The sequence below is a fragment of the Salmo trutta genome, chromosome 2 (assembly GCF_901001165.1).
Source record: "Salmo trutta chromosome 2, fSalTru1.1, whole genome shotgun sequence".
In the NCBI taxonomy this organism is placed as follows: domain Eukaryota; kingdom Metazoa; phylum Chordata; class Actinopteri; order Salmoniformes; family Salmonidae; genus Salmo; species Salmo trutta.
This window is the reverse complement of record NC_042958.1, coordinates 54,822,962-54,849,824: the sequence shown is the minus strand read 5'-3', so window position 1 is coordinate 54,849,824 and position 26,863 is coordinate 54,822,962. Positions and strand designations below refer to the sequence as shown.

General features: G+C 44.2%; 1 protein-coding gene across 1 annotated transcript in view; it reads left to right on the top strand.

The window, feature by feature from the left end:
* The first annotated feature begins 295 nt into the window (after positions 1–295).
* The window catches only part of LOC115157523 (wings apart-like protein homolog), a 46,843-nt gene continuing 20,275 nt past the window's right edge, over positions 296–26,863 (top strand). Inside the window, exons 1-10 of the mRNA XM_029705863.1 lie at positions 296–625; positions 2,274–2,767; positions 10,548–11,265; positions 11,544–11,881; positions 13,665–13,789; positions 19,018–19,110; positions 20,409–20,579; positions 22,218–22,354; positions 22,533–22,644; positions 22,854–23,087. Coding sequence (XP_029561723.1) covers positions 2,296–2,767; positions 10,548–11,265; positions 11,544–11,881; positions 13,665–13,789; positions 19,018–19,110; positions 20,409–20,579; positions 22,218–22,354; positions 22,533–22,644; positions 22,854–23,087 — 2,400 coding nt within the window. The 5' untranslated portion in view covers positions 296–625; positions 2,274–2,295. The remainder of the gene's footprint in view (positions 626–2,273; positions 2,768–10,547; positions 11,266–11,543; positions 11,882–13,664; positions 13,790–19,017; positions 19,111–20,408; positions 20,580–22,217; positions 22,355–22,532; positions 22,645–22,853; positions 23,088–26,863) is intronic.

Here is a 26,863-nt window from a genome sequence, read left to right as displayed (position 1 = left end):
TAGCCAGCACCTAGTCAAACGTACCATAAAAATGCAATTTGATTGATTGATTTATTATTTATTTCAGCACACAATTTGCCTTCAGTTTGCACATTTATTACATTCCAGGAGCTTCAACCACTGAATGAGCTATATATATGAACGGCTTCGACACCCCCCAAAGAGGACGCCTCTCACCAACAGTCCAATGAAATGCGAAGGTGTTTGGGTCTTGTCGGCTTTTGAACCAATCACAACGAAGAATACTGCTTCGCAGCGCTAGTTCACTGTCACATCCAAAGATGTAGCTTCCTGATTGGACCACAGTGTAATAGCGGGTAGGTGACAGTGCGGTTGGAAGCGAAAGGGAGGGGGAACCCGAATGCAAGCCATCGGTGTAACACAAGAGGAGACAATTGAGTTTAATATAGCTTCAAAAAAGGAATATATCAGACGTAAAACCAACATTATCAAAATAACTTTGTTAAACAGAAAACACAGGACTTTGTGCAGTCATTGACTGTCCTCTATCTGTCATTACTACAGGCAATTTAGCCTTGTTTATATTGTAAGGGAGGCCCAATCTGCTGCGGGAAGCGGACACCTTCGGAGTGTTGTTGAGTGGTTCGGTCTTTTCGCGCACCTAGTAAGTGAGGCTGTTGTATTCACTTACATTTTATGAAATATACAGTGATTTTTCAAACTACTTTAAACCTCCAAATCAATGTGAAAAGTGGATGTTCGTCAATCATGTTTCGTCTGTTGATACTAACCTGATAGCTAACTAGCTAGTTCGTTACTATACTTACCTAGCTAAATTGTTTTTTGCTCACTTTCTAGCCACACAGATAATGTGATGACTAAATGATGTTCGTGTTAGCCAAATATTATTATATTAATGAACAACGCACAGGACGTTTAACTTTTTTTGCAGATGGCGTTGGCGTTATTTAGCTAACGGTAGCTAGCCAGCGCACTGTCACACGACGTTAATGGCTAAGTTAGTTACATAGCTAACGTCGCAACTAGCTAGCTCGCCATATGGGTCTGTTTTGGTCTCAACACTAAATTAGTACTATAACTACCTAGGTCAATATCATGATACTATCGAGGCTAGTTAGATAACGTTAACTTTGCTTCTATGTACTGCTGCTAGACACCCTATTTTTTTTTTTCAATAACGTCAGCTGATTGATTTAGCTAGCTAACTGTATAGTGGCTATGCTAATTGTGGTGTATTGTTGCTAACGTTAGCTAGTTGTACACACATTGCGTTAGCCACATCCAGAGTAGTTGATGCTGCCTTAAAGTGCTAATCGGAACGAGGAAACTGCGACTTGTTAACTGGTTGTAGTCATACACGTGCCGCGTTCAACGATTCAGCAAGTCGGACATTTCCGAGTTTTCTAGTTCCGGTTAGTATGCTAACGCGGCAGTAGTCTCAGTTTACTCAAGCTGATAATAAAGATCCCACTAACGCAAGAGTTCCCTACATTTTACTGCACAACTACACATTTAAACTGGAAAATAAAGCATACCTCACTTGGAAACATTTGATTCCCTAGTTAAAGCTGTGTGTTAATATTAACACAATTTTAGGTCCTGCAGGGTGTCTCAACACAATGACATGAAGTGTAAGGGGTCCTTAGTTGACACTAAAAGGTTGTATTCTATGCCCATTTGAAGGTGAATGAGACAATTGGAAGCTGGGGATGATTAGGTGGACAGATTGGGAATTTAGCCAGGACACCGGGGTTAACACCCATACTCTTAACATAAGTGCCATGGGCACTTTAGTGACCACAGTCAGGACACCCGTTTAACGTCCCGTCTGAAAGAGGGCACCCTACACAGGCCAATGTCCCCAATCACTGCCTTGGAGCGTTAGGATATTTGTTTTAGACAAGAGGAAAGAGTGCTTCCTACTAGCCCTCCACACCACTTCTAGCAGAATCTTGTCTCCCATCCAGGGACCGACCAGGACCAACCCTGCTTAGCTTGAGGCAAGCAAGCAGTGGGATGTAGGGTAGTATGCTGCTTGGGGTCCTGACCCCAAGTTTGGGAACCGCACTGCACTAACATTACAATAGCGTAGTGGTGAAATGCCAACTTCCCAATAACATTTGGGTGCTGATGAACTGAATCGCCAATAATTCAGATGTATTAATTTATTACATCCAAAATCAAAACATTACAGTAAAAGTACATTTCAACCACAATATTGTGATTGCTTTTATGAGAAATGGCCTATGATGACAGCAACTAATGCATTTTATATTTTGTGTCCGTCCCAGAGAATATGAAACAGATGCCACAATGACATCGAGATTTGGTAAAACCTACAGCCGTAAGGGCGGCGATGGATCATCATCATCCAAGTTTGATGAGGTCCTGTCCAACAAGAGAGCCACGCTCAGCACCAAATGGGGCGAGACGACATACAAGGCCAAGGTGAGCTCCAAGCGCCCGGGCCAGAGGAGTGAGGTGGCAGAGCAGCCCAAGAGGCCCAAACTCTCAGACGAGATCTCAGAGGACCCCTTTGGCTTTGACAGCGATGATGAGTCCAAGACGGTCACCTCTCGCTTCCCACACGCCAAGGCCTCCCCCGCCAAGCCGGCATCAGCAGAGCCGCCTCAGGCAGGGAGGCCAGGCTTCTGCCTGGAGTCCAGGAGCAGCCAGCAGAGCAGCCTTGTTCCCAGTAAAGCTACCTCTAGCATGGGTAGTGACAGAAGCCAACTGAGGGTCACAGAGGACACAGCCAGGTTCTTCAACACCACCACCACAACAGGTAGGAGGAGCTTCGTGTTGCAAAGTAGGATTACTAATCCAATGTAGAATCGAATCTTGGGCCAAAAGACCTTTGCTTCCAGGGGGTGTAAGGTTGAAGGGATAAATTGCTTGCAATGTGGCGGACTCATTTGTTAAGATCAAATGTTGTGTGCAGTGTCAGCCAACTTCTGTTATAATTATTGAAACAGTTATTTCCTGTCATTGATTTCAAGCAAATGTGTTTTTAAGGTAGTTATAGGACTGAGTACCAAATATTTTGTTTGTCTTTAGTGATCCAATATTAGTAATCCAATATCATAAAAGCTGAGTTGTAAACAATAAATTAGTTGTGCTAGTGAGTCTACAAAAGGAAAATGCTAAATTATCAAGTTATCCAGCCATCTGATGTAGACAGCAGATTGGTAGCTGACCTTAGGATTCAGACAAGTAGTCATTTCAATTGAACAGCAATTTACCACTTTACAAACATCGCTTTTGACTTTGGGAAAACTTTGATAGCCCAAATCTTGGAACAGAAAAACATCTAATCTGGCAGTGTGTTTGTGGAGCAGGCTTCAACAGGCTGCCAGGAGTGAGTTTAGCTTACCCTCTGGACTGGAATAATGGGCACCAACTGTCAGCCTAGCAGGTGGCTCTTGTGGATTACACCCAAAGCACTCGCTGGGGAGAAGCAAACCCATCAAAATTTACAGTCTGCATTATGTTGATGCTCTTCTCTAATACGAAACTGGTCCACTTGACGGGTACAGCCTCGTTTTAGGAGGCCATCTCCTCTATGGCAGGTGGTTCTGATTGTATTCCGCATTGCTAAGCAGACACGCTGAATGTTATTTACTGCCAGAGGCAGCAACTTATTGGTCTAGTTACGGGCCCGTTTCAATGCAATGCTGCCTGCTGTTGTGTGCCCTTGTCCACTGCAAAAACAGTATCACATAATTTTTCACTCCTCCATATGGCTGTATGCCCTCTGTGACTCTGTCATTCAAATCAGTGGCACTGGAACTTGTCTAGGCTTTGAGTCACTTAGAGGATGGGCTTGTTTGACACATTTCTGTAGGAATTGAAGTTGCAGGCTCAGGTATGGCACAATAGCCACAAGCAAATCCTTTGTCATGCAAGTTAGCGTTAGTCACATGAGTAAAAGTTCTGTCAGTCTGAAAACTGAACTGAAAGTGTTACTCATTGGCACATTTAGCAACAGCACTGCCACATTCCTACACAAACCCAGGATATCCTCCAAGGCCCAGTGTTCACTTGTCCACCCATAGAAACTCTCTACTTGTTTGTCTGGCGGAGAAATCAATATGAGCAGATCAGGGATTAAAGGAAACCTTTCACAGCCGGGACTTGCGGTCAGACTGATGTTAATACTTATTGAGCCTCGTATAAGGATTCGTCAAGCAAAGCATTCCGACCGGCCCTTTTTTATGTGGCTAATTATTGAAAAGCTTAGTTGGATCTAGAAAACTTTTTAACTCCGAGGTGCTCAGTCTTTAGCGACGATGGCGTGATTGTCTTTGCATTCAGAGTGGCCAGACAGCGAGAGGGTAGTCTCAAAATCCCTCAAGTACCAACTGCATAATAAACCAGGCCTGTTACGGCTCTGATTGAAATCTAATCAGGCATTTTCTCAGTCCGATGATTTCTTAAGTGCAAAGGGTTTGAAAATAAAACATTCCCATTAAAAAAAATATTTATATTTACAGAGGCGGAAGGGTAATTCAAAACAAAACCTGTTCATCAAATGTCTTGGCATTCTCAGCAAAAACCACAACACCCTGAATTAATGACAAAACCCAAGTTATTTTGAAGTAAAATGTAGATTGAGGATGTAGGTCTACTTACTGTCTTTTTTGTGATAGGATATTTCTCATTGATATGCCAAGCTCAGTTAAAGGGGTACTTGGAGCTCAGTTAAAGGGGTACTTGGAGCTCAGTTAAAGGGGTACTTGGAGCTCAGTTAAAGGGGTACTTGGAGCTCAGTTAAAGGGGTACTTGGAGCTCAGTTAAAGGGGTACTTGGAGCTCAGTTAAAGGGGTACTTGGAGCTCAGTTAAAGGGGTACTTGGAGCTCAGTTAAAGGGGTACTTGGAGCTCAGTTAAAGGGGTACTTGGAGCTCAGTTAAAGGGGTACTTGGAGCTCCGTTAAAGGGGTACTTGGAGCTCCGTTAAAGGGGTACTTGGAGCTCCGTTAAAGGGGTACTTGGAGCTCCGTTAAAGGGGTACTTGGAGCTCAGTTGAAGGGGTACTTGGAGCTCAGTTAAAGGGGTACTTGGAGCTCCGTTAAAGGGGTACTTGGAGCTCCGTTAAAGGGGTACTTGGAGCTCCGTTAAAGGGGAATTTGGGATTTTGGCAATGCCATTTATCTACTTCCCAGAGTCAGATTAACTCGTGGATAATTGCGCTAGGACTAGGAAGTTGCTAACTAGCGCAATTGCTAACTAGTGTTAGCGCAATTGCTAACTAGCATTAGCGCAATTGTTAACTAGCGTTAGCGCAATGACTGGAATTAATTGTGTTAACGCTAGTTAGCATTGGCTCGTGAAACTACCTCTAACTTTCTTCATTCTGGACACAGTGGTATCCACACTTTCATCTGAATCTGGAGAAGTAGATGTATGGCCTCATTGCCAACATGCCAAAGTATCTCTTAAGTTGAGGATTTTTTTTGTTAGACAGCTTTTCAATTTTGTTTGCATGTGGTGCACATATCTGCACATATGTGATGTAGTACGCAATTTTTGAGGACTACTTTTGCCTTGTGAGTGCTACTTTTAGAACTACTGGCTAAAAAGTATACAGAAGTACAGGAGAATCTCTTCAATTCCCTTGGCTGAAGAGCTTTGAATTCTATGGACGTTTTGGACTGAGGTGTCAGCTCTTGTCAGTGACGAAGCTTCTATCTTCTGCGACTGATTTTGGGATTCCGAGCCTTGGAAGGATTAGATTGGGACTTGTCAAAAATTATCCTAGGGAGGAGACTAAGGCAAGGATCATCAGCCAGATTCAGCCGCGGGCCGACATTTGGGGAAACCTGGCCTAAGGTATATTCTGTGCACTATTACCCTAGTCATATAGCCTAGCGAGCCTAAACATTCCTTAGGGAGGGGTATATACCAGAACCTGAATGCAAGTGGTATGTAGCAGCCTATTGGAACTCAACTGCCAGTATAGTTTTTTAGCAAGCCATTATTGTCCCACCCAGTAGGTTTTAAAGTGCACGTAAATAATTACAAGAGCCAGTGTTGTCAATGTCCACACTGTCACCCAGTCTCCTGGTGTTGTGGTGACTTAGACCAACAGAGTTGGAGACATTTTCTGACTCAGCATATTCTCAGCGTTGTACCAAAAGCTTTACCAGGGTGTGCTGGTCCTCTCACAGCCCTAGCACTTAGTTAATACTCTCTCATACATGGTTGAAACCACCATCCAATGTAAAAATGGCACCCATGTCGCAGTGTGGCAGGCGTCAAGATAGCTTGAATTCATCTGTTGTATGCTACATCTGTCAGAGACATTAACTGCCTAATGCTTGACTTTGGGCGACTTGACCAAATTCGCATAAAAAAAAAGGTGAGTTATAGATCGATCATTCTCATTGGTAGCAAGTCTAAAAAGCGGTAGATCTGTTCTACAGTGCATTAGGAAAGTATTCACATTTTGTTACATTACAGCCGTATTCTCAATCTGGGCAGGGTACCAAAACCTTTCTGCAGCATTGAAGGTCCCCAAGTACACAGTGGCCTCCATCATTTTTAAATGGAAGAAGTTTGGAACCACTAAGACTACCTAGAGCTGGCTGCCTGGCCAAACTGAGCAAACGGGGGAGAAGGGCCTTGGTCGGGGAGGTGACCAAGAACCTGATGGTCACTCTGACAGAGCTCAAGAGTTTCTCTGTGGAGATGCAAGAACCTTCCAGAAGGACAACCATCTGTGCAGCACTCCACCAACCAGGCCTTTATGGTAGAGTGGCCAGACAGAAGCCACTCCTTAGTAAAAGGCACATGACAGCCCTGCTTGGAGTTTGCCAAAAGGCACCAAAATCCAATAAAATCACATTCTATTGGTCACATACCCATGGTTAGCAGATGTTATTGCGAGTGTAGCGAAATGCTTGTGCTTTTCTAGTTCCGACAGTGTAGTAATATTTAACAAGTAATCTAACAATTCCACAACAACTACCTAATACACACAAATCTAAGTAAAGGGATGGAGTAAGTATATATACATATAAATATATGGATGAGCGATGACCGAGCAGCATAGGCAAGATGCAATAGATGGTATAAAGTACAGTATATACATATGAGATGAGTAATGTAGGATATGTAAACATTATTAAAGTGGCAGTATGAAAGTGACAAGTGATCCATTTATTAAAGTGGCCAATGATTTCAGGTCTATATGTAGGCAGCAGCCTCTCTGTGTTAGTGATGGCTGTGTAACAGTCTGATGGCCTTGAGATAGAAGCTGTTTTTCAGTCTCTGTGTCCCAACTTCGATGCACATGTACTGACTTCGCCTTCTGGTGGGGTGAACAGATGGTGGCTTGGGTGGTTATTGTCATTGATGATCTTTTTGGCCTTTCTATGACATCGGGTGCTGTAGGTGTCATGGAGGGCAGGTAGTTTTCCCCAGGTGATGCGTTGTGCACCCTCTGGAGAGCCTTGCGGTTGTGGGCGGTGCAGTTGTCGTACCAGGCGGTGATACAGCCCAACAGGATGCTCTCAATTGTGCATCTGTAAAAGTTTGTGAGGGTTTTAGGTGACAAGCCAAATTTCTTCAGCCTCCTGAGGTTGAAGAGGCGATGTTGCGCCTTCACCACACTATCTGTGTGGGTGGACCATTTCAGTTTGTCCGCGATGTGTGCACCGAGGAACTTAACTTTCTTCTCCACTGCTGTCTCGTTGATGTGGATGGGGGGTGCTCCCTCTGCTGTTTCCTGAAGTCCACGATCATCTCCTTTGTTTTGTTGATGTTGAGTGAGAGGTTGTTTTCCTGACACCACACTCCGAGTGCCCTCACCTCCTCCCTGTATTCTCTCGTTGTTGATAATCAAGCCCACTACTGTTGTCGTCTTCAAACTTCATTGAGTTGGAGGCGTGCGTGGCCACGCAGTCGTGGGTGAACAGGGAGTACAGGAGGGGGCTGAGCACGCACCCTTGTGGGGCCCCAGTGTTGAGAATCAGCGAAGTGGAGATGTTGTTTTCTACCGTCACCACCTGGGGGTGGCCCATCAGGAAGTACAGGACCCAATTGTGCAGGTCGGGGTTGAGACCCAGGGCCTCAAGCTTAATGATGAGCTTGGAGGGTACTATGACATTGATTGCTGAGCTGTAGTCAATGAACAGCATTATTACATAGGTATTCCTCTTGTCCAGATGGGATAGGGCAGTGTGATGGCGATTGCATCATCTGTGGACCTATTGGGGCGGTATGCAAATTGACGTGGGTCGAGGGTGGCAGGTAAGGTGGAGGTGATTTGATCCTTAGTCTCACAAAACACTTCATGACATAAGTGGGTGCTACGGGGCGATGGTCATTTAGTTCAGTTACCTTTGCCTTCTTGGGTACAGGAATAATGGTGGCCAACTTGAAGGATGCGTGGACAGCAGACTGGGATAGAGACAGATTGAATATGTCCATAAACACACCAGCCAGCTGGTCTGCACATGCTCTGAGGATGTGGCTAGGGATTCCGTCTGGGATGGCAGCCTTGCGAGGGTTAACACGTTTAAATGTCTTACTCACGTCGGCCACGGAGAAGGAGAGCCCACTCCTTGGTTGCGGGCTGCGTCGGAGGCACTGTATTTTCCTCAAAGCGGGCAAAGAAGGTGTTTAGTTTGTCTGGATTCGTAATGTTGGTGTCATTGACGTGACTGGTTTTCTATTTGTAGTCCGTATTTGCCTGTAGACCCTGCCACATACGTCTCGGGTCTGAGCCATTGAATTGCGACTCCACTTTGTCCCGATACCGATATTTTGCTTGTTTGATTGCCTTGCGGAGGGAATAACTACACTGTTTGTATTCGGACATATTCCCAGTCCTCTTTCCATGGGTAAATGCGGTGGTTTGCTTGTTCAGTTTTGCGCGAATGCCGCCATCTATCCACTGTTTCTGGATAGGGGTGGTTTTAATAGTCACAGTGGGTATAACATCTCCAATGCACTACCTTATAAACTCACTCACAGAGTCAGGGTATAAATAGATATTCTTCTCTGCCCAGAACATTTCCCAGTCCGCGTGATCAAAACAATATTGAAGCGTGGATTCCGATTGGTCAGACCATCGTTGAGTAGTTCTCATCACAGGTACATCCTGTTTGAGTGTCTGCCTATAGGACCGGAGGAGCAAAATGGTGTCGTGGTCAGAATTGCTGATGGGAGGGCAGGATAGGGCCTTGTATGCATCGCGGAAGTTATAGTAGCAGTGATCCAGTGTATTGCCCGCAAGAGTGCTACAGTCAATATGCTGATAGAATTTAGGTGGCCTTGTTATCAAATCTGCTTTGTTAAAATCCCTAGCTCTAATAAATGTGGCCTTCCAGTTTGCATGGAGTCCAGTGTTGTTCCTTGAGGGCTGTCGTGGTATCGGCTTGAGGGGGGATATACACGGCTGTGACAATAACCGACGAGAATTCTCTTTGGAGATAATATGGTTGGCATTTGATTGTGAGGAAGTCTAGGTCATGTGAACAAAAGGCCAAGTTCCTGTATGTTACGATTACACCATGAGTTGTTAATCATGAAGCATACACCCCCGCCCTTCTTACCAGACCATGTGAAACAAGATTCTCTGGTCTGATGAAACTACGATTGAACTCTTTAGCCTGAATGCCAAGTGTCACGTCTGGAGGAAACCTAGCACCATCCCTATGGTGATGCATGTTGGTGGCAGCATCGTGCTGTGGGGATGTTTTTCAGTGGCAGGGACTGGGGGAGAGTAGTGAGGATTGAGGGAAAGATGAACGGAGCAAAGTACAGAGACATCCTTGATGAAAACCTGCTCCAGAGCGGTTCCAACAGGACAACGACCCTAAGCACACAGGCAAGAAGCAGGAGTGGCTTCAGGACAAGTCTCTGAATGTCCTAGAGTGGCCTGGACTTGAACCTGATCGAACATCTCAGGAGAGACCTGAAAATAGCTGTGCAGCGATGCTCCCTATCCAACCTTACAGCGCTTTAGAAGATCTGACGAGAAGAATGGGTGCAACTCCCGCTTGTAGCGTCATACACAAGACTCGGCTGTAATCGCTGCCAAATGTGCTTCTACAAAGTACTGAGTAAAGGATCTAAATACTTATGTAAATGTCATTAATTTATTTTTAACTCATTTGTGCAAATTTATAAACCTGTTTTTGCTTTCTCTTCATGAGGTATTGTATGTACGTAATAATAAAAAAAAAAACTATTTTAGGATAAGGCTGTAACATAGCAAAATGTGGAACAAGTCAAGGGGTCTGAATACTTTCTGAATGCACTGTATTTCTGCTATTTCTATTCTTCCCTTATGTTTAGTTTTTGCGTCTTACTTTCGTTTTTGTACGCCAGCTTCAAACAACTGAATTATATATTTTTTAAATATTAAAATATCTTTCACAGCGTTTTAGATGGTACAATGATTCTATGCCCTCTGAGTGCTTGTTTTGTGTCACCAACTGAAATTAGTCGAATTATTAGAATTTTAGTAACCCGGAAATTCCGGAGCGATTTTGGCATATTGCACTTTTAAAATGTGGTGCTAATACACTGTGTTAATAGATTGCCTTTCCTCCCCCAGCCAAGCCAAGCCAACCCTGCTGGTCCAGCGAGGGTGCGACTGTGGAGAAACACAGCTATTCATGGTACTGCAACGCCTCGGAAAGCGACAAGAAGCCTATTGCGCAGACCACCACCCTAAAGAGTGAGGCCAAGGACTCTTACGACAACTGGGACGCAGTGATGGGTCTGGGGCCCACCTCCCCCACCCCAGAGCCCCCCAGAAGCCCCCCTTCGTCAATGTGGAGTGGCGAGTGGGGCTATGGTCTCAGTCTGGCCAGGCAGGACAAGACCTCCCCAGAGCCCACTCCCAGTGACGTTGTGGGCCTGGGGGACTTCAAGATCCCGATCGAGCCCTCTGAGTCCCAGGACTACTCCCAGTCTCTGCTCAGGGTCAGCACCCACTGCCGGACATACCGCCGGCCCAATAAAGGCAAGCAGGCCGGGGACTCTGACAGTACCAGTAGTACTAGCACCAGTACAGCCTTCAGTAGTGGGCCCGGATCTGGCCCACTCGAGACCAACAATACAGAGAACAGCAGCAAGCCGGCGGGCCGCGGGCGGACGAGAGACTTCACAGTGCTTCACCCGTCCTGCTTGTCGGTGTTTAACGTCACCATTCAGGACAGGGTCATGGAGGAATACACCCCTGCTGCCGCCGTGGCTGCGCCCCTGACAGACCAGGGAGAGACTGGCCGTCTGAGGAAGAAGATCGAACCAGCACCAGCTAAACCCACCAGGTGACCTACTGCTACCTACTTACCGCTAGACTGGGATAATCAGTGTTGTTAGATTATGATGATGTTTGGGCTATTTATGCTCCCTTCACTGAGTCATAACAATGAGGTATGTTTCTCTCCTCATGTGGGAATAATCTGCACACTGCAGTATAGGCTATGCTCTCAAATGTGTTTGGATTCTTCTATTTTCCTGATAAACGTATCCTATCTCGCACCTGCTCAAAGACATTGGATATGTGTAGGTTGTTCTAACTTCTCTCTCTGCTTCTCTCTACCAGGTTCAGACCCACACAGTGCAAGACCAAGAAAGACACCAAATTGGACTTTTTTGGCTTTGGGGAAAACGATGCAGGCCGTGGTGCCACCCAGGAGGAAGCCAGTTCTGACCCGGTGGCATCCGGCAGCTCCAACTACAAGATCAAGTATTTTGGCTTTGACGATATGAGCGGCAGCGACGAAGACGAGGGCTCCCAGGCCAAAGAGAGGAGGAAGGCTAAGAGGGCTGCCGCGGCTGCAGTCACAGCTTATGCTGCCTCCGCTGCTGCCATGGAGATGAGGGTGGACAGCCCCCTGTCCGCCAGCGAGGAGCTGGACAGTCAGATCTGCAGCCACTCAGGTCAGGCACAGGGCCTCAGGCGAGGCCAGTAGTAACTAACACACACACACACACACACACACTCAGACCAGCATCGGTACAGGACAGACTCAGTCAAGGTCAATTTCAAGAACATGGAGATCTCTACACACACACACTTCTAAAGCCTGGTGGACACTACACAACTTTCAAAATCCTAACGTCGCTGAGCTTCTCGCGTTAAACGACCATCTTTCCTGTAGTTGTCTTGCCAACGTAGTGGTGCGCACTAAACAATGTGGCACAGACGGATCACACTGCACAATTCTTCACTTGGTTGTGAGGATTCAAGATAGCAAGTTGTCTCGCAAAAACAAGGATGTGCTTAGATTTAACGTAGCTACTAGCTGTGCAGCAAAGTAGCCTCATAAGCATTCAGTCAGACATTCACACTTGCCATACAGAGTTGCAATATCTAGCAAACATTTTGAATTGAATAACATTGCTTGTACATTTCAGAACTGTAACGATTTTACCCTTTGGCTTTGGTTAAAGGCAAATACAAACGCATGCTAGTACTAGTCATCGCTCCAGCTCGAGTCTACACGTTCTGGGTGATGTGAAACAATGGCATCTTACTGGCTTTTTCTGGCGAGCTCTCATTGGCTATTGCTGATCACCGTTCTCAAAACTTGTTGCTCATATCACACTACAAGAGCATTGCAGATTTTGTGCTGATAAAATCAAACGTTTGAAAATATCGGGACGTCTGGAACTGCTCGAAGACTAGATTGGTATCCCTCAGAATTGCGTCTCTGACCCGCTCGCATTAAACGAGCATTGGTGACGGCCATGTGCCCCGAGTAGGCAACGGCATGGGGATTTTGTCTCCGATCTCAAAAACTTGTCTGGGACAGCTACACTGAACAAAAATATCAACGCACCAAGTGTTGGTCCCATGTTTCATGAGCTGAAATAAAAAAATCCCTGAAATGTTCCATAAGCTCAAAAAGCTTTCTTGTTTACATCCCTGTTAGTGAGCATTTCTTCTTTGCCAAGATAATCCATTCACCTGACAGGTGTTGTATAGCAAGAAGCTGATTAAACAGCTTGGTCATTACACAGGTGCACTTTGTGCTGAGGACAAAAGACCACTAAAATGTGCAGTTTTGTCACAACACAATGCCACAGATGTCTCATGTTTTGAGGGAGCATGCAATTGGCATGCTGACTGGAGGAATGTTCACCAGAGTTGCTGCCAGATAATTTAATGTTTATTTATTTACCATAAGCCACCTCCAATGTCGTTTTAGAGAATTTTAGACTTGTGTTCAGAGGCTTGTGGGCATCCTAGAGCAAAACAACCGACATGTTCGTGAGAGGCTCACCTTTCCATAGAGGGATTAGTGTGTAGCCCAAACTGTTCGGACGCTACAGACAGAAGTTGGCAAATCATCTGTACCGACTTCAGGCGAGTGCAGTGGATTGAGACGCAGCCCATGTTAAATAAAACATGTCTAGCTTAAACTGATGGATTTTGATGTGAATTTTTTAATGACGCTAATTAGAATTCCGCAGGGCACGAACATCGACTTTTGAGGGTTAACCCTAATTGCTCCTGTAAGTCGCTCTGGATAAGAGCATCTGCTAAATGACTAAAATGTAAATCTACTATACTCAAACAATTTAGGCTAGTAATGACTTTGTCACAGATCTTATAATTCACGATAGGATTCTGTTTATGTAATTCTATGGATTTGGTAATGAACTGTGATGTTCCTGTCCTAATCTAACACACATCAACCTTTTGGCATGTCCCCTGTAGATGTGATGGACTTCCCAGAGGACAACTCTGCCTCTGTGGGCCTAGAGATGCCCAGGAGACCTCAGGCAAAACAGGTGGAGAAATCCAAGGAGACCAACAGGAAGATCTTCAGTGGCCCCAAAAAGGTAAGAAGTGTTCTATGGCAACTCTCCCTGCACTCAAGTCCAGGATCGTGTTCATCAGGCCTCAGCGAAACGTTTTCCAACAGAAAACAAAAAAGAGCGCTTTTTATTGGACAAGGTCAGGTAGCTCCCTCCCTGTTTCAGTCTGTTTGGTGCCCAATGAACTAGACCCAGAACGTTCATCAGAGAATGAGTAGACTACACTCTGTATGCGCTGCTGAGATGCCAGGCCAAAACAGCTTGTTGGATTATTTGTATGTGGATGAATGGAGCGATGAGAGCTGTCACTGAAGGTCTCTGGTCCTAGGTACCAATAGGTGTGAAGCGCCCCCACCTATGGGACTCCACTCATTTAGCTGAAGTTGCATACCCAGCAACGGTCATCCTCTTTTGTTTAAATTCATCCAGAGAACCATTAATGCCCGTTCTCTAATCGCTTAGATGGACTTCATCTGTAAGTTCTCCACTTTTGATCTTTAAGAGCAAGACCATGTTTGGAATGGGATGTGAAATCATATTGTGGGAAAATCAGGCACATTATATATGTTGAGGTTGTTAAGTACAAGTTATAGGTCATACAATGGTTCATATAGTCATAATTTGTGAAGGCAACTTGCACATTTTAGGTGTATTCTCAAATCCGTCTTTGCTTTTGAGCTACTACAAACCTGTAGAGTGCCAAGGTGCCTTCCAAGTCTTTGGAAGTGTTTTCTGCTCAGAGATTCCTCATACATAGCCCTGTAATGTACTCCATACAAGTAAAATAATAAAAGCGCCGAACTCATTTGAAAAACAATAGCCCTCCAAAAGGACCTGGGTATTCATAAGTCGTCAAAAGGCAGCGTTTTCTATTGCGACTGGCCCAACTGCAGGGGTAGTGAAGTGGCACTCTGGCGCATGCAGTTTACATAGACATGTCCCGAATTGCGCACACTTCCCTATATAGTGCACTATTTTTGATCCGGGCCCTGTTGTGCACTATGCAGGTAATAGGGTGCCATTTGGGGCAAAGCCTGTAACTAAAGAACCCTTACAAAAAACGATTTGAATTGGATGCATAACAATCTATCTTCTTCTCATGCAGTTTGCTTACAAATTACAGGAAAAATGCTGCCGTTTTGCATAATAATCCAACAATTCCCTCTTTCATTCTGCATAACCAGTTGTGCTTGATGCATTATTTGTGTATGTACATTCTGAGCCTCTGTATTTGTCACTTTAAAATGTATGCCAAACAACAACCAATGATTGCAAAGTTTAACATGCTATGCACAAGGACGATTTATAACAATTTCCACTGAATTTGAAAATAAACACATTTACTTGAAGAACGGTGCAGATGCAAAGTTTGGTAACAGAATGACGGTTTGTTCTGTTTGTGCCTTCATTCTGTTACCAAGCTTTGCATTTGCACTGTGTTTAAAGTAAATGTGTTTTTGTCAAATTTTCGGTGTGCCTTGTGCATGGAGTTTGGTTTGTTTAACTTTGCCGTCATTGGTTTTTGTTTGACGTACATTTTAAAGTGAAACATTGGAGTCTCCACATCATTCTGTTACCGTAGATTTGCCCATATGCCAATCTGTTGATGTCAGATGTTCGAGGTTGATTTAACGGCCACCATCATTATCATGTCGTCTCTGACTAATTCATATCATTTCTGTTTATGGGCACCTAGCACTGCTCCAGTCTGCATGAGTGGACGTGGCTGAACAGCGAGTGTGCTGTGTTTATTGAGTAGCTCTCTCTCGCTCTCTGTCAGGCTGGTTAGGGCTCTGTCTGCTGCCTGTGGACAGGCCAAGGCTGCCCTTCCCTCCCCTCTGTTCACAGCACACTTCTAGACTCTGAGCCAGACTGGCTCTCCTACATTAATCATGGATATGATACATCTACCGACTCTCTCTCATTTTGCCCACACTCTTTTCAACTCTCTTTGTCTGTCCATCTTCCTCACTCTCAGTCCTCCAGTTAACTTGGCTGTTTTTTCTCTTTATCTCCCTGGTGGTTGTCCCGAGGCAGTGATTTGGCCCATATCTCTCTTAAAAGTCTTGCTATTATTGCTTTATAGATTTTTCTAGGATTCCTCTTCCTGTTTTCAGTCTGTTATTGTGTCTGGTCCTGCTGAACCAACCTCTCTTCCTGTTTGTGTGCCTGTTGCCTAAGGAGAGGCTTATGGCTCCTGTTTTCTATTGGCTTTAAGCTCCAATGTTTGTGCACAAGATGGATGTTGGGCATTTTTTCACGTGCAACAGTTGAACCTGAGAGCATGTGTGCTCTCATTGCGCCGTGAAAATGATTTCTGCAGGCCAGGCGTCAGTAACAGGATGCGTGTTGGTTGGTTGGTTGGTTGGTTGGTTGGGTGGGTGGTGCTGGCCCGCTTAAAACAGCAGCATTGGATTGCAGGAAGACTCTGAACATTTTTAACCTGCCTTGAGAGCTATTCTCCTCACGGGGTTTAACGTTGTGGGTGTTTATGACGGTTGGTAATGACTCATTTCAGACGGTTAAAAGTCATTAAATTAGAATCAGGGTTTGTCTTTTTAAGGCCTTTTTTTGCTCTATATTGCAGGAAATGGCAGTTACGGCATACTCGGCATATCACCTTGTTAAAATATCCTGCAGAGAACCCTAAGAATGCGCCACAGGTTATTTATAGTGTCAAGCCCAATTCTCTCCTCGGTAGAGATGCACAGGTGTTTAAAGACCCAGCATTCCACCACTCCTCATCATAATCATTCTCACTCTGGCTTAATGACTTCAGTGGCTCACCGACAGCATGGCGTAGAAGACTGGGCTGAATACGGTAGAGAAAGAGGCAATAATCTCGTCAGATACCTTGTTGGTGGTAGTGTACGTTCCAAATGGCACCCTATTCCCTAACATATGAAGTACACTAGGGGCCCTGGTCACAAGTATTGGCGCTATGTTTGGTGTAGGTTGTCATGTTGGATTCATACATAGTAGTGCCTCTGTCTGTTTCCACACGTTCTGTGATTGTCTGTCTTTAACAAAACGAACTGGTTTACAGGGTTGGGTTGGCTGATGGCTGGCAGGAACATGAAGTGGCTTTTTTCTATTTTCTTTCACAGCTTTGTTTTGGTGTTTTAACGACAGCTTTTAAATCTGAGGCTCATTTGAGGTTTAACGACATTAGTGTGTGTGAGATGGTGTAGTCATGAGTCATACAAGTATGTTTACTTGTGTATCGGAATCCCTAAGCTGGGATTCCGATGTTTCACTTAAATGTATGTCAAACAAAAACTATTGATTTCAGTTTAACAAAGCATACAACTATATGCACAAAGACTACTTTGAACAATTTACAAACTTTGTATCTGCAAAGTTCTTCCTATAAATGTTTTTGTGAAATATTCAGTGGTGGAAGTTGTTAAAAGTTGTCCTTGTTCTATGGTTAAACTTTAATTTCAATGGTTTTTGATTGGTATAAAAACATTTTTTTAAAGTGACAAATCGGAGTCTCAGCGTATTTCCGTTATCATGGAATTGCCCATGTCTCATAAGACCAGATCAGGGTTGCTGTTACTGTCTTGAGTGGTCCTGGAGCACAACAGCTGATGTCTGGTTGAATGGTTTAATTGAACCCCACCTACAGCTGTAAATGACAGCTCTTCAGTCTTCTGCTAAGTGTGTGTGTCTGTGTTTACCTGCTTGCACTAGTCTGAGGGCCTTGGTCAAACATGACTTAATTTGGCAGTGTTGGGGAGGGAGGGCTCAAGTGTTCATTTCCTTGTATCTGACCTTCTCGTGTGTGCGTGTGTGTGTGCGTGTGTGTGTGCGTGCGTGCGGTAAGTGCCCATGTTTACAGAAAATGCCTTTTGTCATGAGCTCACACTCCCATGGGGGTGAGGTGCGGGGTGGGCGTTGAATCTTCCTGTCTGTCCCCTCTTGATTAGGATCATTAAGAGTAGAGGGCCTAAATGAACGTCTCCGTACTCTCCATTTATTGTTTCCTGCAGTGCTCTGTCCTCAGACAACGTTTGTTCTCGTTCTCTTTTTCCTTTTTCTTTGATTCATTATTAATATCCCAGCAACAGGCTGAGCCAATAGGCTCCCTTTAAGCAGAGAGGAGGTTTGTGTGACTGTGTGCATACCCACGCCTGTCTGTGTATGTACACAGCGCTGGCTGTTGTCTCCAGTCAGTCCTGCTGTTTGAGCAGTCCTGGCTGCCTCTGGTGGTTTAATAGGCATTCATTTAGTTTCTCTCGCTCTCTCTCTCTGGGGCTTCTTTGTTACAGGATCCAACAAAGACTGATGTCTTGTAACCAATCCGCTCTCTGTATCATGTCTCTCTAAATGGGGGTGCGAGAGAAAAGTTGTCCTTGGTTCATAGAACCGGGGTTACATCACGTAGTCGCTAGATGCGGTTATAGTAAACAGCGGTTTCTGTTTTCTTCCTACAAATATGGCGCTATCTTTTGAACGGTTTATGCTACAAAATATTTTGAAAGCTAGAACTCTAATGAACACGTACATACTTTCTTATCCGTATTTTTTTTAAACTGCACTGTTGGTTAGGGGCTTGTGTAATGTAAGGTCTACACCTGTTGTATTCGGCGCATGTGACTAATAAAATTTGATTTGATACGTAATGTTTCCCTCTACAATGCCCACAAGCCGTTAGAATTGAGTGGACAAGACCAGGCACTAAATTAGACTGGGGAAAAATATGTTTTCTACACAGAAGATCATACAAATGATCTTCTGAACTTCCCAATACCTTTCTGATGCATTTCAGTCACTTCAAACCATATTTCTTTCAGATTAAAATACTGTCAAAGTTATATCGGACTGATTTGTAATAGACTGGCATGGCCCCAATTAAAAAAAACAAGTCAACTTTGGCTGTTGATTACATCACTTTTTTTGACATGGTGGGGTCACCAAGAAATGTTTATCAAAATGGGGTCACGGGCCAACACAGTTTGGGAACCCCTGCTCTACTTTGATGAGTGAATTGAGGTGCTATGTTCCAAGACATTGAGATCATGTCTAGTATCAGAAATCACCTCAAATTAGGATGAATTGACTACACTTTGAATCAGCTTAGTTGCTTTTAAACACAGTATACTGTTGCAGTTGGGTTGTAGTGTGATGATCAGTGATTCTCATTTGATGTGTTCTAAGTAACACTGTTCTAGCAGGAAAGGCTGAACTGTGATGGAATGTGAAGTAACCTGATGGACTTACCTCATGTTTTTCTGTTTCCCCTGTAGTCTCCCACTAAAGCTGTGTACAATGCCAGACACTGGAACAGAGAGCCAGAGGAGCTGCCCCCGCCGCCTTTACTCCGTTCAACCACTGCACCCGTGAGTAACCCCCTTCCCCCCTAATCACCACCCAAGTTACGGGCGTCACCCACCAACAACACGCCAAATACTAGCCCTGGCACACCCATCAGCCTGCCTATCCAGCTAGCTAGAGGTATGAGATTTCTGCAGCTGGTGAACACTGCACCACAAACTGTTCTCATTTTCTGTCTCATTCTCTCTTGCTCTCTGTTCAAGTACAAGCAACATGGCTGAATCAGTCACATGGAAACGGGACAGTGAACACTCTAATGCAATTTTCCATACCCTCGACCCATAACTTCCATACGACACTGCCTTTCCATCCTCACTCTCACGCTCCCTCCACCACAAACCATGCTCCAGTTGGTCTCTTCACTGTAGTTTACCCCCTTAAGGCCACTGATCCACGTTGTGTCCCAAATGGCACCTTATTCCCTTTTTATAGTGCACTAGGGTGCTATTTAGGATGCACCCTGCGTCTGATTCATTTTCCATATGTCATTAGATGCATGTGTGGCACTGTGCCATTTCCTGGAATTCATTATCCTTTTAAAAATGCATCACAGCTCTGAACGCTCTTTACCGATAATGTTAGTACGGTTCTGAACGCTCCTCCGTCTTACCAATGATGTTAGTACCGCTCTGAACACTCCTCCTTATCTGTAATGTTAGCCATGTATTACAGGTCCCTATAACTCCCTCATCCCTTGCCTTCCCTCGGACTGCTAGAAGAGACTCATAGCCTGTGTGTGGTGTGAAACTGAGTGTTTTTACTGGGCCTTATCTGGCCTTATGTAAGGGGCAGGAGGCTGTTGGCTGGTGTTCAACAGCATGAATCAGCAGCAGCGCCGTGTATTGAGCTGAGAGCAGGTGGCTGTGTGGTTCTGCTTGTCTCCCTCTGAACCCACTCTCTACTTCTGCCCTTCTCACTCTGTCTCACACACACCTTTCCTTCCTTTCTTCCTTCCTTCCTTTCTTCCTTCCTTATCCTCTCTCTCTCGTTTCTCTCGTTTCTCTCGTTTCTCTCTCGTTTCTCTCTCGTTTCTCTCTCGTTTCTCTCTCGTTTCTCTCTCGTTTCTCTCTCGTTTCTCTCTCGTTTCTCTCTCGTTTCTCTCTCGTTTCTCTCCTCTCTCGTTTCTCTCTTCTCTCGTTTCTCTCGTTTCTCTCTCTCTCTCGTTTCTCTCTCTCGTTTCTCTCTCTCTCTCTCGTTTCTCTCTCTCTCTCGTTTCTCTCTCTCTCTCGTTTCTCTCTCTCTCTCTCTCTCGTTTCTCTCTCTCTCTCTCTCTCGTTTCTCTCTCGTTCTATTCGTCTACCAGGCTAGCCAGTCAAGCGGGGGCAGCAAGGACTCTGCTAACTCTCACAAAGCCGATGGCCTGTTCAAGGCGCCGCCGTGCCCGCCTCCCAAAGTCATCAAGTCTGTGTCGTTCCCCACTGAGCCCTACCAGGACATCGTCACCGCACTGAAATGTAGGAAAGAGCACAAGGAGGTGAGCTTCAACACAACATGCTCTCTGTTCTACCTGGCAACCCATCACTGTAGCTGTGTTTTGAATACTCATACTAACCGTACTATTTGTGATGTAAATTCAGTATGTAGTATGCTTATTTGTCATAGTATGGGATATAGTTAGTATGCCAAAAGTTCTGGGATGTTGTATTAAATTTGCCAAAATACGAACTATAATAACAGTGGACACTATTTCCATGCTTTTAGGGCCCGTAATGTAATTCTTCAGAAAATGGCGTAAAATATGCAGCCGAAGTCCAACGAGAGCGGATACAAATTCTTTGCTGTAAATAATTGAGAAATAAAATAATGACTTTTCAAATAAATTACCTTACACGTTATGTTTGCTAACAATATGTTAGCTAGGCTATCCTTACGAGCCACATAGCATATCATTACAGCAGTATGTACCGGTATTTTAGCTAGCTACCTAACGTTAGTTTGCTACTAATGCATTTAACTTAACAGTATATTAACTATAAGCTATCTAACTAACTACCCAACGTTTATTGATTATTCCAGTCATTCTTTGCTAAGTGGTATAGTCGTGTGTTCTCAATGGACATTTGGGTGCTTTCGTAAATTCACTCTGGCTAGCTACTCCGATTTCAAAGCACTCTCGAGTGTACCAGAGCTCAGAATAACTGATGAATTTACGAACGCCCAGAGCGCACTCTGGCACTCCAGATTGAATTGAAGAATGCACTCGAAGTTGTAAAATGTCTAGCTAGTAATTTGTTATGCTAACAAGAGGTTGCATAGCGACAGCATCAACTTCTGGGAGACAGGTGTAGCACTAGTATGCTCAACTGAAAGGATTGCGTTCGTTTACAGTATACTAAAATGAACTAATAGTACGTAGTGTGTGTGTGTGTATATACTCATTAAGTATGTAGTATACAGTATGGGTATTCGAACACAGGTTGTGTCTGGAACTCAGTATCTATAAAGCACAGCCTATAAGAATACAAGCAATTGTCCTGGGGCTGTATGTATCAATCATCTTGGATTAAACGTGCTGATCTATGATCAGTTTTGCCTTCCAGATCATAATGAATAAGTTTTATTTGGACTGGGGGACCTGATCCTTGATCACTTTATGAATATGGGCCCTGGTTTACAATGGTGAAATGGAGTTAAACAAAAGCACCAATTCAACTGAAAGGATAATGATCAGACGTACCTGGTTTGGTTAGGGGTAATTCATCTTATTTAGAAAAAGCCTCTTGAAACGAATCAGTGAATTCTGAGGCTGTGTATCGATTACTCCATACCTCCTATAAGACAATACTGCAGGATCCCTGAATCCCTAAACAGTGGTTAATGTAACCATCTGTAGTTATTTATCTTATTACAGCAGTGTCTTGCATGCTAAGCAGTGTTAGCCCCTCTAGGAACTGCAGTGTGGGCAGGAGCAGTGTAATGGGCGTCTCACATCTTTAAATTCCATCTGCAGTTTCATTTGCTGTCTTGTGTTTGTGGTCTTGGCTCCTGACCAACAAGGCAGGCGGTTGGTGGGTGTATAGCTCTGATGCTGAGAATAGCAGCACTGGGCTCTACAGCTTGATCTAGTACCTACGTTATGTGATTTGATGAACCCAACAACTCTTTGCCCCAGCTTTACACAGTAGTCCAGCATGTCAAGCACTTCAACGACGTGGTGGAGTTTGGAGAGAACCAGGAGTTCACAGACGACTTCGAGTACCTGGCCACCGGCCTGAAGAGTGGCCAGCCCCTCAACACACGCTGCCTTAGGTAAGACTAGCTTCCGCTAATCACTGGTACATGGTCACATTCTTTGGCATCTCCATTATGGTTAAGGTAATGATTCAGGGCAGTTAAGAGCTTGATGATCTAGCAGAGGCAGTGACCCTCCTCTCCCCTCCTCTCTGTTCAATTCAATAAAACAGTATTTATCTGTCCTCCCCTGCAGTGTCATTAGCCTGGCCACCAGGTGTGCCATGCCCAGCTTCAGAATGCATCTGAGGGCCAGGGGGAAGGTGGCCCAGGTCTTCAAGACACTCAACGACGCCCCACAGCACCCGGTAAGTAAAGGCCCCTGCCTCTCCAGAGACTGTGGCTGACTTGACTTGGTTTCTGTCAGATCAGTGGAGAAGCTCAGTCCGTTAACTGGAGCCTGCCAAGTGACAAATGGTTTTCGCGCTTAGTGACAACCTGCGTTAGTGACACCACTTTAAAAAGTCAGGATATCAGGTTCACATATCCTTTCTCTGTCCTCCCCCCCCCCTTCTAGAACCTGTCCCTGTGCACAGCTAGTTTGATGTACATACTGAGCCGAGACAGACTCAACATGGACCTGGACCGGGCCAGTCTAGACCTGATGATCCGCCTGCTGGAGCTGGATGGGGACCACTCGGTGGCCAAGGATGACCAGCTCACCACCAAGGAGATGTCAAAGGTTAAGGAGAAGATCCGCAAGCTGTGCGACACGGTACACAACAAGCACCTGGACCTGGAGAACATCACGGTACGGGTCTCCCATAGAGATAGTCCTCCTTGGGTCATATTCGTCTCAACTACAAATGTTATGCAATGGAAAACACTTTCTTTTTTTCCCCCTATTGGACAAGTTCAGGTGGTCCCTCCCGGTTTCAGTCCATTCTTTTTCCATTTGGTTCCCTAATGAATATGACCCTGGCCTGGTTTTTGCTTAGAGGATGGAGGCTAGCTGCAACCCTCTGTCCTCCTCTTGTCTTATATTTTATTTAACCTTTTATTTAACTAGGCAAGTCAGTTAACAACAAATTCTTATTTACAATGACGGCCTAGGAACAGTGGGTTAACTGCCTTGTTCAGAGGCAGAACAACAGATTTTTAACTTGTCAGCTCGGTGATTCGATCTAGCAACCTTTAGGTTACTGGCCCTACGCGCTAACCACTAGGCTATCGCAACCTTTAGGTTACTGGCCCTACGCGCTAACCACTAGGCTACCGCAACCTTTAGGTTACTGGCCCAACGCTCTAACCACTAGGCTACCAGCCGCCCCTGTTTCTTTTGTGTTGTTGGGGGAAAAAACCCACAAATTTCATCAAGCCAGTCAGAGGTATCTGTAACAGTTAACAAAAAAACATGACTTGTAATAACATTTTTATATAGATAGTACCAGTCAAAGTTTGGACACCGACTCATTCAATGGTTTTTATTTTTACTACTTTCTACATTGTAGAATAATAGTGAAGACATCAAAACTATGAAAAAACATATTGAATCATGTAGTAAACAAAAAAGTGTTAAACAAATCAAAATATATTTGAGATTCTTCGAAGTAGCCACCCTTTGCCTTGATGACAGCTTTGCACACGCTTGGCATTCTCTCAACCAGCTTCATGAGGTAGTCACCTGGAATGCATTTCAATTAACAGGTATGCCTTGTTAATTTGTGGAATTTCTTTCCTTAATGCGTTTGAGCCAATCAGTTGTGTTGTGACAAGGCAGGGTTGGGCTCACTTGTCCTTGTTTTTGAAAGGAAAGCACTTTTTTTTGTCCATTTAAAATTACATAAAATTGATCAGAAATACAGTGTAGACATTGTTAATGTTGTAAATGACTATTGTTGCTGGAAACAACAGATTTTTAATGGATTATTCACATTGGCGTGAAGAGGCGACTCCAGGATGCTGACCTTCTAGGCAGAGTTGCAAAGAAAATGCCATATCTCAGACTGGTCAATAAAAATAAAAGATTAAGAGGTGCAAAAGAACACACCCTGGACAGAGGAACTCTGCCTAGAAGGCCAGCATCCCGGAGTCGCTTCTTCACAGTTGACTTTGAGACTGGTGTTTTGCGGGTATTATTTAATGATGCTGTCAGTTGAGGATTGTGAGGCGTCTGTTTCTCAAACCAGACACTATAATGTACTTGTCCTCTTGCTCATTTGTGCACCGGGGCCTCCCACTCCTCTTTCTATTCTGGTTAGAGCCAGTTTGCGGTTGTTCTGTGAATGGTGTAGTACAGAGCGTTGTGCAAGATCTTCAGTTTCTTGGCAATTTCTCGCATGGAATAGCCTTCATATCTCAGAACAAGAATAGACTGACGAGTTTCAGAAGAAAGTTCTTTGTTTCTAGCCGTTTTGAACCTGTAATCGAACCCACAAATGCATCTCCAGATACTCAACTAGTGTAAAGAAGGCCAGTTTTATTGCTTCTTTTATCAGAACAACAGTTTTCAGCTGTGCTAACATAATTGCATATGGGTTTTATAATGATCAATTAGCCTTTTAAAATGCTAAACTTCGATTAGCTAACACAATGTGTTATTGGAACACAGGCGTGATGGTTGCTGATAATGGGCCTCTGCACTCCTATGTAGATATTCAATTACAAATCAGCCGTTTCCAGCTACAATAGTAATTATTTACAACATTAACAATGTCTACGCTGTATTTCTGATCAAGTTGATGCTATTTTAATGGACCAAAAATGCGCTTTTTTTTCAAAAACGAGGACATTTCTAAGTGACCCCAAACTTTTGAACGGTAGTGTATTTGGTAAAAGACCAAGTCTATATTATACCAAGAACAGCTCAAATAAGCAAAGAGAAACGACAGTCCATCCTTACGTTAAGACATGAAGGTCAGTCAATCTGGAACATTTCATGTTTCTTCAAGTCACAAAAACCATCAAGCGCTATGATGGAACTGGCTCTCATGAGGACCGCCACAGGGAAGGAAAACCCAGAGTTACCTCTGCTGAAGAGGATAAGTTCATTAGAGTTACCAGCCTCAGAAATTGCAGCCCAAATAAATGATTCACTGAGTTCAAGTAACAGACCCATCTCAACATCAACGGTTCAGAGGAGACTGAATCAGGCCTTTTTGGCCAAATTGTTCAGAGGGGACTGCGTGAATCAGGCCTTCATGGTTGAATTGCTGCAAAGAAACCACTACTAAAGGACACAAATAAGAAGAAGAGACTTGCTTAGGCCAAGAAACACATGCAATGGACATTAGACTGGTGGAAATCTGTCCTTTGTTCTGATGAGTCCAAATTTGAGTTTTGTGGTTCCAACCGCTGTGTCTTTGAGAGACAGAGTAGGTGAACGGATGATCTCCGCATGTGGTTCTCACCGTGAAGCATGGAGATGGTGTAGGGGTGCTTTGCTTGTGAGACTGTCTGTGACTTGTGTAGAATTCCAGACACACTTAACCAGCATGCCTACCACAGCATTCTGCAGCGACACACCAGTCCCACTAAGTGCAAACCAGATTTCAACAGGACAATGACCCAAAACACACCTCCAGGCTGTGTAAGGGATATTTGACCAAGATTGAGAGTGATGGAGTGCTGCATCAGATGACCTAGCCTCCACAATCACCCGAACTCAACCCAATTGAGATGAGTTTTATCGCAGAGTGAAGGAAAAGCCGCCAACAAGTGCTCAGCATATGTGGGAACTCCACCAAGACTGTTGGAAAAGTATTCCAGGTGAAGATGGTTGAGAGAATGCCAAGAGAGTGCAAAGCTGTCATCAAGGCAAAGTGTGGCTACTTTGAACAATCTAAAATATATTTTGATTTAACACTTTTTGAGTACTACATTATTCCATTTGTGTTATTTCATAGTTTTGATGTCTTCGATATTATTCTACAATATAGAAAATGGTAAAAAAAACTTGAATGAGTAGGTGTGTACAAACTTTTGACTGATACTGTATGTATAAATAAAAAAAATTGTGACCTATCCCCTTGTAGAAATGGATGAACAGTCTACTCTGACACTATGGCTTTGCACGGTAGAGCCAATGGAAATTGTGTATTTGAATAAGGTCTGGCAAACTGCACAGAGTTTAAACAGTTTGATCTGATTAATTTGGACGTTTGATGACGTCATGACAAGGCCTTTTGATGTCTGTCTTTTTTTCCTCCCATCCTCTATAAATATCCTCTCTGCTGATGTTGTAGTCGGTGTCCCACATGGCAACCTATTCCCTATGTAGCGCACTACTTTTGACAAGGGCCCATAGGGCTCCGATCAAAAGTAGGGTGCCATTTGGGATGTAGTCCTATTCTTCAGAGAGCAGACTGACCATTCACCTCAATGCCTCCAACTTATTTTGATTCGTTTAAGCACTCTTTATATTTCTGAATGTTAGACTGTTAGCTTCCATGTTGAATTAATCATTAGATTCTCTTATCGTTTGAGCTCAACAGTTTGCTTTAAAATATTTAATAATAGTGTTTGAAAGCTTATTTCTATCGACAATGTAATTAGAGACGGCGGTATTGTTGTGGTTGGATTCAAACG